The sequence below is a fragment of the Bos mutus genome, chromosome 13 (genome assembly GCF_027580195.1).
Source record: "Bos mutus isolate GX-2022 chromosome 13, NWIPB_WYAK_1.1, whole genome shotgun sequence".
Taxonomy (NCBI): domain Eukaryota; kingdom Metazoa; phylum Chordata; class Mammalia; order Artiodactyla; family Bovidae; genus Bos; species Bos mutus.
In genome coordinates this window covers 4,686,466-4,699,658 of record NC_091629.1, presented here as the reverse complement: position 1 = coordinate 4,699,658, position 13,193 = coordinate 4,686,466, and the positions used below count along the sequence as shown (strand labels likewise).

At 45.0% G+C, this 13,193-nt stretch overlaps 1 protein-coding gene across 1 annotated transcript in view; it reads left to right on the top strand.

Annotated features, from left to right (window-relative positions):
* The window catches only part of ITIH2 (inter-alpha-trypsin inhibitor heavy chain 2), a 32,157-nt gene that overhangs the window by 6,961 nt on the left and 12,003 nt on the right, over positions 1-13,193 (top strand). The window contains 11 exon segments of the mRNA XM_070382050.1: positions 201-370; positions 2,388-2,492; positions 3,367-3,529; positions 4,872-4,979; positions 5,619-5,747; positions 6,053-6,169; positions 8,790-8,958; positions 9,938-10,063; positions 10,720-10,901; positions 11,879-12,064; positions 12,423-12,562. Coding sequence (XP_070238151.1) covers positions 201-370; positions 2,388-2,492; positions 3,367-3,529; positions 4,872-4,979; positions 5,619-5,747; positions 6,053-6,169; positions 8,790-8,958; positions 9,938-10,063; positions 10,720-10,901; positions 11,879-12,064; positions 12,423-12,562 — 1,595 coding nt within the window.

Here is a 13,193-nt window from a genome sequence, read left to right as displayed (position 1 = left end):
TGGAGAGGCATCTCAAGATTTCTTAAAACAAGAGCGAGTTTCTGCCTGCAGGATATCCCAAGAATTTAGGAGAATGCTTAATAAAAGCTGAGTTATATACTTAGTGATGCCTTAGAATTTTCTGTACTGTTATCATCAAATATGCAGTGAAGTTCTGTCATTTTTCTCCGAGTACAGTTGATTTTTCTTGCCGATTTCAGGAAGATGTTGATCAAGTGACTGTTTATAGTTATAAAGTCCAGTCTACTATTACTTCTCGAGTGGCCAACACTGTTATCCAGACCAAAGTGGTGAACCACTCTCCACAGCCTCAAAATGTGGTGTTTGACGTGCAGATCCCCAAAGGAGCCTTCATCTCCAACTTCTCCATGTGAGTAACTCCCACTCAGAACCGGAAACTGGATATGCTCTGCTCCCAGAATCAAACCCCTCTCAGAGTGGACCTTTAGTGCCTCAACTCTTCATGGCTCTATACCCAGCATCTTTGTGTTGTTTAATTGCTAAGTTTTATCTGACTCTCTGCTACCCTCTGGACTGTAGCCCACCAGGCTTCTTTGTCCATGGGATTTCCTAGGCAAGAATACTGGAGCAGGTCTGCCATTTCCTCCTCCAGGGGATCTTCCTTAACTAAGGACTGAACCCGAGTCTCCTGCATTGGCAGGCGAATTCTTTACCACGTAAATTACCAGGGAAGCCCAGAGTGGACCCTGCTGGTCAGCAATTCCAGGGGTTCTCGATTTCAGAGTTGTGGACCCACTGGACATGGAGTCATCTTGCTGCTGCTAAGTCACTTCAGTCGTGTCCGACTCTGTGCGACCCCAGAGACGGCAGCACACCAGGCTCCCCCATCCCTGGGATTCTCCAGGCAAGAACACTGGAGTGGGTTGCCATTTCCTTCAATGCATTAAAGTGAAAAGTGAGAGTGAAGTCACTCAGTTGTGCCCGACTCCCAGCGACCCCATGGACTGCAGCCTACCAGGCTCCTTCGTCCATGGGATTTTCCAGGCAAGAGTACTGGAGTGGGTGCCATTGCCTTCTCCGGAGTCATCTTGGGGTGGGACCAAATAATTTGCTTCTGTTCAGAGTAACAGAATTTGCAAAGGATTTGCTTTTCTTTTCTAATGAGTGAAAATATCCTTAAGCCTGTCTCTATGGCAGTAATCTCCCACTTCCTTACGGAGAGGCCATATGTTCTATTTTGCTTCAAAAACTCTAATCGGACTGCTCTGACTAATCATTGTTGGAACAGATTAGGTGACAGCAAGTGAAGAGTAAGGTAGGTAGGGACAGAGATGACAAGAGAGGGCAGAGTTCCCCCGGAGAGATGTTAGAAAGAGAAACACACACTTGGCAGGGATGGATCAGCACTTTTCTCCATCTTTCTTTGCTTTTTTCCACCCTCAAAGGATCCTTAATACATGGAAGAATGACCCTATAAACCACATGGCAGCCAGATAGCTAGTGGTTTATCAATCACAGCCCTAGGCACGTTTGTCATTCCAAAGGGATGCACAGGAGAACAACCCTTAATCCAAAGGGTAAACCTGGAAAATGAAGAAACAGTTTTTAAAATTTTGCCTTGGAGGATAGTTGACCTACAATGCTGGGTTAGTTTCAGGTGTACAGCAAAGTGATCGAGTTACACAACTATATATGTCCATCCTTTTGCAGATCCTGTTCCCATATAGGTTATTACAGAATACTGAGTAAAGTTCCCTGTGCTATACAGTAGGTCATTGTTCTTATTTTATATATAGTGGTGTGTGTGTTAATCCCAAACTCTAATTTATCACTTCCCCTTCGCATTTCCCCTTTGGTAACCATATGTTTGTTTTCAAAGTTTGTTTCTGTTTTGTAAATAAGTTCATTTGTATCAATTTTTTGGAGGGGATTCCACTTACAAGTAATATTATGTGATGTTTGACTTTCTCTGTCTGATTAATTTCACTTAGTTTGATAATTTCTGAGCCCATCCATATTGCTGCAGATGGCATTATTTCATTCTTTTTTAGGGCTGAGTAGTATTCCAGTGTGTATATGTACCACATCTTCTCTATCCATTCCTCTGTTGGTGGACACTTAGGTTGCTTCCCTGTCTTGGCTGTTGTAAATAGTGCTGCTGTGAACGCTGGGGAAGAAGCATCTTAAACACAAGTAACAATATGGGAGAGAAAGCTTCTAGTACAGGAGCCTACCTCATCTACCTTAAATCACACTGCCAGATAAAGAAACTCCTTTTATGAAACCTGCAAATGTCTCTCTACTTGAAGGTTCCTTCCAGGTGCAAAATGATAAATAATTCATTAAGTCCACCCGGTTGGGTTGTTGGCTTGTTTGTTCATTGTGCTTCTATTCAGACCAACTGTGACCCTTCTGTCATTTTTTAGGACTGTGGATGGCACAACTTTTACTAGTTCTATTAAGGAGAAAACCGTGGGCCGAGCTCTCTACGCACAGGCGAGAGCGAAAGGCAAGACGGCAGGACTGGTGAGGTAAGGGCAGGATTCCCCACCACTGCTGCCTGTGCTCAAGCCCGTTCCCTCCGTGGCAAGCCAGCCCCCAGGAAGGCAGAGAAGCTCGTCCTTCTCTGCTAGGTCGCTTCTTTGTGGTACTTCCTGATCCCACATGATCCAGTTACCCACAATCTCACCTTGCTTGTTTACCACTTAAATTTTCTAAAAATCGCTGACTGTTTTTCCTAAGGCTCAACTCACCCTCATTTGACAACCCTGCTGTTTTCTCTTTAAAACCATAAACACTTCAAGATGAGTGATCACATTGGACTTGGTGCGTACGGGAGTAAATAAGGCATTAGTGCTGGAAATACATATTCAATTTGAAATAATAGATGTCTTCTTTATGAAGACTTTTAAAAATGTAAAGAATCCCTAGAATGAGTCTTACCAGCAGTAGGGGAAAGGTGTGCTGTCCTTTGGATCATCTAAACTGGAATTGAGTTCCGACCCTACAACTGACTCGCATGTGATCTCAAGTGGGTTACTTACCCTTTATGAACCTCATTTGTCATCACTTGCTAAATGAAGGTCTTGGTGTCCATCTTTTAGAGGGGCTATAATAGCAATGATATGTGTCAAGTTCCTGGCAGGTAACAGGGGATCACTAACCAGTAGCTCTTTGCAGATGACACTCAGATCTGTATGAAGCTCTGCAAGAAAAACATCAAGTAGGAGAGGGGAGGGGAATTCCAGGCTACTGGAAGGAAATTAATCTAGAAGTTGCTGTTATGTCTCCTGGACCTACCATTCGTTCTCCTAAGCAGTGAGCAGGTGGCTAGCCCAGGGCAGCCTGGACGCCCTCTGCGTAGATTCTACATGTGGACTTATGTGGGCGGGCTCGCATCTTTAGGAGCAGAGCTCTCGATATGGAGGACTTCAAAACCGAAGTGAGCATCGCCCCTGGAGCAAAGGTGCAGTTTGAACTTCATTACCAGGAAGTGAAGTGGAGGAAGCTGGGGTCCTACGAGCACAGACTCCACCTGAAGCCAGGACGACTGGCCAAGCACCTGGAGGTGAGCCCTCCCCCCTAGAGCTGGGCCCCCATCTGTGCTTTCTGTTCATCTTCTCTTCGTGGTGTTCCACGCCACTTGACGCTGCAGGACAGGGTGGTGTATGGAAATTGACTCTGGGTTTGGAGTAAGGAAGTGCCGCTTCCTTACACATTTCAAGGCTAGCTCATCTCCTTATTTGCTGTGTCAATTTCCTGTGGCTGCTGTAGCAAATGATTGCACACAGGGGGCTTATGACAACAGAGATGTCTTCTTACACAGTTCTGGGGGCACGGACTGAAGTCAAGGTATTGGCAGGGCTCTTGAGGAGGGTCTGTCCCACTGCTTCTGTGGTCTGGAAGCGGCTGGCATTCCTTGACTTGTGGCCTCATGGCCTGTCATTCTGACCTATGCCTCCCTGATCACATCACCTCCTCCTGAGTGTCTTAAATCTCCCTCTGCTCTTGTAAGAACATTTGTCATTGGATTTCGGGCCCACCGGGTAGATCAGGATGATCAGGATCCTTTACTGTATCCACAAAGATCCTTTTTCCAAATCAGGTAGCAGTTTCAGCTTCCAAAGATTTAATGTAGACATGCCTTTGGTGGGGGGTGGGGGTGGGGGGACCATTCAACCCTCTGACCTTCCAACTAATGCTGATTCTCAATTTTCTCATCTGTGAAGAGTCCCATCTTAGATTCCTTGGTTCCAAGTGTGATGAGAGGTCGGCGAAGGTTGAGTTCATTGTCTGTTCCACGTTCCCCCCGTTGCACCCCAAGTCTCATCACCTGGATAGCAGTGCCTGTGCAGGGCAACTTGAACTCACTTCTGCTGTAGTCTTCATGTCTTGTCTTGAGAACTGAGCTTCTCTTTTCTTGGCTCTAAACTTGTTAACATCATGTGAACATTTGTGTAAGAGGCAGAGGAGGGCTGGCTGGAAGAAACCCAGGGAAGAACACAATTCACCTGGTCTCTGTTTGACACAGACGAGGGTGAAGCAGACAGGTTGTAAATTGTCTGTAGACAAAGAAGATTCAAGGGGATGAGTGGATCATGTATAATTTTCTTATAAATAAGAATGGAATGGCATGGGATGGAGTAGAAGGAGAATTAAATTCCAGAGAAACAAAGCGATAGAAAGGGAGCACTGAGTTGCCCAGAGGGTCTTTCAGCCTCCCTGGTGAGATGCATCATATCACACAGGATTTAAAGAACTTGCAGAAGAGATGGTGGAGCCATGCTAGGTCATCTTTGGGAGATCCTAGAGAGGAAAAGAGCAGCAGAGGACTTAGAATTGATAATCGTACTTCTTGCTCAAAGTCTTGAAAGATGTTTTAATGTTTTAAGTAACTTTCCCACTTCTAGGTAGATGTGCGGATTATTGAACCTCAAGGACTAAGATCTCTTCATGTTCTGGACACATTTGATGGGCATTTTGATGGCGTTCCCGTTGTATCTAAAGGACCCCAGAAGGTACCACAAGCAGTGATGTGACACAGTCTGAGTGGCCACTGGTTTGCGGGTTTTCCTCTCCCTCTCTGCTCTAGGGGATGGAAGAGTTGTCAGGTGCTGAGCTCAGGGAACTTAGGAACTGTGATCCCTGAGCAAAGTCTAGGGCCTCCCACAGGACATACAGAACAAAACCAATTGTTTCATTGCATTGTGACCAGTGTCTGTCCATTTTGAAACCCATTTCCCCCAAGTCATCCAGTGGACTGGTAGCTAAAAGACAGTCTTCACATACTATATAGAGGATTTTCCTTAATCACTGAGAGAGCTACTCAGCTTAATTCTCTCTGCCTTAATGGCCAATACTAACCACCTCTGGAGGGGTCAAAGTCCTCTAAGAACCTTTTGCCAACTCTTTCTAGAGCTGGTGGCCATTTCTTCCATGGGGTGGGGGTGAGGGGGAGGGAGGAATTCTTCGAATCTCTTATAAAGGACTGAAGCCTGGCCAACAGCACTGAAGGCTGCTAGATGCCCCTGTGATAGGACCACTGATGCTGCTTGGGTGCAGAGTGGCCCTGGACCCTCCCCTGTGTGCATGAGAAGGTGTTCCCCCTGGACAGGGAGGGGGCAGAGACCAGGCTCTGACACCACTGCTCCTTACAGGCACACATTGCCTTCAAGCCCACGGTGGCACAACAGAGAAAATGCCTCAACTGCTCAGAGACGATGGTCGACGGCGAGCTGGTGGTGATGTATGATGTGAACAGAGAGGAGAAGGTTGGGGAACTTGAGGTGGGTGCAAACAACTCTCAGGGGCCAGCTCTGCCTTAGCCAAAGATCTATTTCTTGTTGAATAAACCCCCAGGGAAATGCCCTGGGAGGTAAACTGCGGAGAGGCTGGGCTCTTTCAGAAAAGGAGGGAGCGGGCGCAGGAAGAAGGGAGAGATGGACGCAGCCAAGCCTCTGTTCTCTTCTTTACGACCGTCATGCCTCCTGCTCCCCGTGGTCTCCTCTCCCCTCTCAGTCCCCAGACCCTCATCCTCCTACATGCCAAACACTGGTAATGGTTTGGCTCACAAATATGTCCTGTTTTTCAGGTATTTAATGGATATTTTGTCCACTTCTTTGCTCCTGAGAACATGGACCCAATTCCCAAAAACATCCTGTTTGTCATCGACGTTAGTGGCTCAATGTGGGGAATTAAAATGAAACAGGTGAGTAGCCCTGGGTTGCAGTGGTACCCAGGACTCCATGCCTTCTCTGATCCCCTCGTGATGGTGCAGTTGATCGAGGCCCCTTCCCCCTAGAGCTAGTCTTAGTTCAGGCTGCTCACAAAGGAACAGAGGCTGGGTGACTTCTAAACAGGAGAAATTTATCTCAAAACTTGCCTTTTTGAAAAATTTCACCTCCATATAAGCCCACTCTGCTCAGGCTTCTGCTTCATATTCCTTTGGTTCTCCTGCATGACATTTTAGACTAATATCTTGCCATTGTGCATGAATAACTTTAAAAACGTTTAATGCACAGTTTTTCTAATTATGTTGTAATTCCTTGAGGGTGATCATTCCATCTCATGTCTTCCAGTTTGGAGTTCCTCATAGGCTCCTTCAGTGTTAATGGTGTAGGTACAGTTGTGAACAAGGACATTCCTAGTCCACCCATTCAACTAGTGTGAACCAAGCAGTGAATCTCTGTTCATTCAACACTCACTTGTGACCACCCAGGTGTTCACTACTGTTCTAGGATCCTAGAGACGGAAAAGACTTGGCCCTGCCCACCTATCACCAGGTTCTCAGCAGTGGCACTTGTGACATTTGGGGCTGATGAATCCGTGTCGTGGGGACCACACTGTACGTTGTAGGATGTTTAGCAACATCTATTCACTAGATGCCATGGAACTCACCCTCCTGGTCATGACAATCAAAGATGTCTACACAGGGCTTCCCTGGTGGTCCAGTGGCTAAGAATGGCTAAGAATCGCCCTTGCAGTGCAGGAGACATGGGTTCGATCCCTGATCTGGGAAGATCGCAGGTGCCGTGAGGCAACTAAGCCTGCGAACTGCAACTAGAGAAAGCCTGCGCACAGCAGCAAAGGCACAGCACGGCTGAAAATAAAGAAATAAAATTCAAAGTAAAAAAAAGAATGAGAAAGAAGGTGGTCTTCTCCCCCTCCACACTTAGAAAAGTGTCTTCAGACATTGCGAAATGTCCCCTGGGGAGAAAATTATCCTCATTTGAGAACCACTGCCCTAATACAGTTTATTTGTTCCTTCCTTCCCTCATTTAACAAGTATTTATTAAGCACCTGTCTTGTGTCAGGCACTTAGTTCATCACTGAAGTCTGAGATGACTGTTACACACCCAGTGGACATGACACAGCAAGCAGGCTATTGGCTCTCCAAGTCTGGTGTCAGAAGGTATTGAGTGAGACATGCACTTAGGAGCCACCAGTGTGTAGAAGGTACTCATAACAATGAGACCAGGTGAGAACACCGAGGAGGAAGTATAGATAAGAGAAGAAACAGAGAGCGAACCTCACACTATCCCAGTAACTAGAATAATGTGGGGAGAAGAGGAGGAATCAGCAAAGAAGACTACGCCAGCAACTCTCCTTGTGGCCCAGGGGCTAAGACTCCGCGCTCCCAGTGCAGGTGGCTGGGGTTCGATCCCTGGTCCGGGAACTGTATCCTGCACGCTGCAACTAAAGATCCCACATGCTGCAATGAAGACCTAAGGTCCCTTGTGCTGCAACTAATACTCAGTGCAGCCGAAATAAATACATACATTTAAAAAGAAAAGAAAAAGCAGCCAATGAGAGGAGGAGAAAACCCAGAGTGGCCGAGGCTCTGGAAGAAGATGAGGAAGTTGTACAAGGACAGCAATGTGGCCGGTTGGTCCAAATGCTGCTCAGATTGGGTCTGATGAGATGAGAAGAGTCCATTGGATTTAGCAACAGCCTTGATGAGCATAGTTTCAGTGGAGGGATGATGGTGAAACCCTGAACGGAGCGGGCTTCAGAGAGAACAGGAAAAGAAGATTTGGAGACAGTGTGCTTACAATTCTTTCGAGGAATTTTATTGCAACGGGAAACTGAGAAATGGGGGAAATGGGTACGTTCAAGGTTTCTAAAGGCATGAAAAATGAAAGCGTTATTGTATGTATGGAGATGTACCAATAGAGTGAAATGTATGATACAGGAGAGCCAGAGGACAGACGCCAGAGCCATGCCTTTCAGTAGCCGAGAGAGAGCCCAACCTAGGTCACCAGCGGATGGATTTGCATTAGGCAGAAATGCTTCTCCTAGTTCTGCATTACCAGGCATCAGGGAAAAGTGTATGGGCACAAATCCTGGCAGGGGGGAGGTTTATGGTGGCAGGGGTTGTAGAAATCTTCTTCTGATGACTTCCATTTCTCAGTGAAGTAGGATTCCAGGTCATCAGCTGAGACAGGGAGAGGGAGGTGTTGGTGGTTTGAAGATGAGAAGCAGGAATTAATGCATGAGAAGGCTGAGTAGAGGGACTTGAGAAATACATTTGATTTTCAGGCACCACAAATGGGACATCTGAAGCTCAGGATTCTCAGTGTAAAGTCAGGCTGGTGAGACTCGTCATGCAAAACAAGACAGTAAAACTTTCAGTATCAAAATGCAGACAATACATGTTTGGACGGAATAGGAGAGTGTTAGATCTGTGTTGACAGAGGTGGATTTATGAGGTTTGCGGGAGAACTATAGCTCGAGCTAGTGCTTAAAATGATGAATGATTGAGCTTCTTCATTTCTTCTTAGGTTTAGAGAGTATGTAGTAAGACCCTTCTCCATTCTCTCTCGAAATAGACAGTGGAAGCAATGAAGACCATTTTGGATGACCTGCGAACTGAAGACCATTTCTCCGTGGTTGATTTCAACCACAATGTTCGAACCTGGAGAAACGATTTAGTCTCAGCTACTAAAACACAGGTTGCAGATGCCAAGAATTACATTGAGAAAATCCAGCCCAGTGGAGGTGAGTGGGTTTAGCCTAAAGCCCAGTGAGAAACTCCCACAGGATTCAGTGGAGTCCTGAGAAATATGAGAATCACTTGATAAATATGATTCCTTACCCCAGTGGTCTTTGCCTTAATAATACACTTATTATTACACAGTGCATACTAAGTTCATGGTGAAAGCATAATATGCATCCCCCATCCCACACACATTTTTAACCATTCTGTCCTCAGAAAACGGTGTCAGTAAGTGACACTAGCTTTCTTATGACTCACACGGTAAGAGAAAGACAAATACCATGTGATATCCCTAGAATAAGACATAAATGAACTTATCTACGGAACGGACTCAGACACAGAGACTTGTGATCGCCAAGGGGAGCGGGGTGGGGCAGGGATGGATTGAGAGTTTGGCGTTAACAGATGCAAAGTGTTATCTAAAGAATGGATAAACAACAAGGCCTGTTGTATAGCACGGGGGACTATATTCAATATCCTGTGATAAGCCATAATGGAAAAGAACACAAAAAAGCATGTATATTATACACACACACACACACACACACACACATATATATATATATAACTGAATTACTTTGCTCTACAGCAGAAATTAACACAACACTGTATGTCAACTAAGCTTCAATTTGAAAAAGGGAAAAAAACACGTAGAATAACACACAATTGTCTGCAGAACAGTATCCAAGTATATCAGCAAGGCTGAATAGGCAACTTCAAGTTGGTGGCTAACAAAATGGTGCTTTGAAAGGGTTACTTCATCTCTAAGGGAACTGTTCACTCTTAATACAAAGTGAATATTTCACTCCACTGGGGGATCTGGACCAGCCTGGGTAATATTTGGAAAGCAGTCGAATGATTTGGATACTGAAAGAACGACACGTGAGTCATCACCAGACAGATGAGCCTGGGCTCCAGACGTGGTTGTTTCTGTGGGAAGTCAGAGTATATACAGAACAGCACGTTCTCTGGCTTTCCCAGGCACAAATATCAACGAAGCCCTGCTGCGGGCCATCTTTATTTTGAATGAAGCCAATAACTTGGGAATGTTGGACCCCAACTCTGTCTCGCTGATCATCTTGGTGTCTGACGGGGATCCAACAGTAGGTAAGCACCCCTTCCATTTTTAGTGATACATATGTTTCTTGGGAACGTGATTGGCTTAAAATGCGAACTTGAATGGCATTTGCCTGAGTGTCTAAACCAGCTTGGGCTTCCCAAGTGGCACAGTGGTATAGAGTCCGCCTATCAATTCAGGAGATGCAAGAGACACAAGTTCAATCCCTGGGTCGGGAAGATCCCCTGGACCAGGAAATGGCAAACCCACTCTGCTATTCTTGACTGGGAAATCCCATGGACAGGAAGCTGGTGGGCTACAGTCCGGGGGGTTGCAAAGAGTTGGACGCAACTTAGCAACTGAGCATACATGCAGCACTAAACCAGTTTAAACCCATGCTTCCTAAAGGAAGAGTTCGTTTGACCCTGAAACACTCACCCCACTTACAACAGCCTCTAGATGTTTGGGAGGGGGATGCTGAATGCCTCAGCCTCACCTCCACAATCCGGGGAAACTTGCATTTGAATTTGAGTCTGTGCTATGTGGATTGCTGATACATACTAGTGCAGGGTCTTATCTCCTCAATGTAACTATGCTGAAGCTTAAGTGCATTTATAATTCGGACGAATTTTGCAGAACCGCCTTCCATGGATGTTCCCAAAACTTTGTGCCATTGCCTCCTCATTCCTTTCCACATCAACTTTAGGTGAACTGAAATTGTCAAAAATCCAGAAGAATGTGAAGCAGAACATACGAGACAACATCTCCTTGTTCAGTTTGGGGATAGGATTTGATGTGGACTATGACTTTTTGAAGAGACTCTCCAATGACAACCGTGGGATCGCACAAAGGATTTACGGAAACCAGGACACTTCTGTCCAACTCAAGGTGACTTTGTTTTCTGTGCCTTTTTTGGTCATTATTCACTCAAAATCATTCAGCTAGCAATATCTGATGCCTAAAAGAAGATGGCTGAATTCAAGTAAAAATTGTCATTATTTCAGCTATGTCAGTGCTCAGTCCCTTTCTCATGCACCCCACCCCCACTTGTATATCTGCAGTAACAGTGAGATGAGAGGCAGTGGTTGATGGGTACAAAGGTCCCTAGTCCCTGAACAGGTCTTGGGAAGCACCATCAAAGTTTCTTGAATCTCTCCAGTCCCACTGCTTGTCACGGGAACTGTTCTTCCTTGAAAGTACATTGGCATTGGGACTTCCCTGGTAGTCCAGGGCTTAAGACTCTGTGCTTTCAATGAAAGGGATGCAAGTTCAATCCCTAGTTGGGGAACTAACTTACATGCCAAGAAAAATTTTTTTTAAAAAAAGGAAAAGTATATTGGCATTTTGGAAATCAACTTTTTCTAATGCAACACAAAGCAAACTGTAGCCTGTTTGTTTCCTTAAATACAAAGGATATGTATGCATCACTTGTTTATTTTGACTAAATGGACCAAGAAAAGATTAAGGAGAAGAAGAATATATTTTACCCTACCCTCTGTTGGTACCAAGTACCATGTATCAATAGGAGGTACTGTATATAATAAACCTGGGAACAGGTAAGAGACAGGTTCTAATTTAGGGATATCCACCCAGAGGACTTATTATGAGTGTCCATGAGCTTTTCATGCTCGTCATAACAGAAAGAAAAAGTTCTGGGCTCTTGAACTCTTGTAATCTTCTTCACAAGCCCTGTTTGTCTATTTCGGTTCATGTAATAACTGTGAGAATTTTCCATAGCTTTCCACAGAGATCTTGGAAGAATACTAAGCACTTGAAGAACCTCAGAGAAAAATGCCTCAGATTTGTAATGCGGTGTGAAAATAATGATTTCTGTGTTGTTTCTTTTTTTTTTTAATGAATTGTAGAAATTCTACAACCAGGTCTCAACTCCCTTGCTCCGGAATGTTCAGTTTAACTATCCCCAACCGTCAGTCACAGACGTCACTCAGAACAGTTTCCATAACTATTTTGGAGGCTCAGAAATCGTGGTGGCTGGAAAAGTGGACCCTGAGAAATTGGGGCAGTTACAGAGCATTATCACTGCAACTTCGGTACTTTTACTTTAATTCTAAAAATATGAATTGTCTCCTGGGTACACCTTGTATATTAACAGGCTGATAGCAGAATTCCGAGAACCACTTAGGTAGAATAAAAGCAAAAAGTGAAAGGGAAGTTCCTGAGAACAGCTGTGCCATCTTCCCAACTATGGTGTAAATCCTTACCTTTTTCTTCTGAAACCCAAGCCCAGACCCCAGAGGTTGGCACTGACTTCCTCTTGTGTGTTCTTTTGGATTATTTTGCATCCCCCTGCAAGTTACCTGCTACCCTAACTCACTCACAGGAGGTCCTTTAGAAAATGTGAACTGCTTAACTACAATTCCACTCCCCTGGTGTCCTTCCATCGTCCAGGCCAATGCAGAGTTAGTCTTGGAAACCCTGGCCGAGATGGATGGCTTGGAGGATTTTCTATCCAAGGACAAGCATGCAGACCCTGATTTCACCAAGAAATTGTGGGCCTATCTGACCATCAACCAACTTCTAGCTGAACGGTAAGAAGACCATATGCCACAGGGATTTGCAAAAGGTTTGCTGAGGTTACTTGATGTCACAGACAAAAAGAGTTTGGAACCAAGAAAGGCAGCAAATTATTTCAGGGTTTGGAGTGTTCATTTCCACTGCTTTCAAGCACTTTGGGGGCTTCCCAGATGGCACTAGTGGTAAAGAACTCACGTGTAAATGCAGGAGACATAAGAGACGTGGGTTTGATCTCTGGGTTGGCAACCCACTCCAGTATTTTTGCCTGGAGAATCCCATAGATAGAGGAGCCTGGCAGGCTACAGTCCACAGGGTCACAAAGAGTCGGACACGACTAAAGTAACTTGGCATGCATGCATGCGAGCACTTTTAACTAAAGCTGGGTTCACTCTTTTTTTCTTGATGATAACAAGCATACAGTGAAGCGTGTGATGTGCATTCATTTTAAATGTACAGTTTAATGAATTTTAACTACGTCACCCATGTCATCAGTACTGGATCCAGCTCCAGAGCACTTCTTTCATCTCTGAAGTCTTCTTCATTCTTCTTCACACTCAACACCTACCTCTGGCCTTAAGTAGAAATCACTCTTCTGACATCTGTTACTGTTAGTTGTCTATGACAAAATTTCTTATAATGATACAA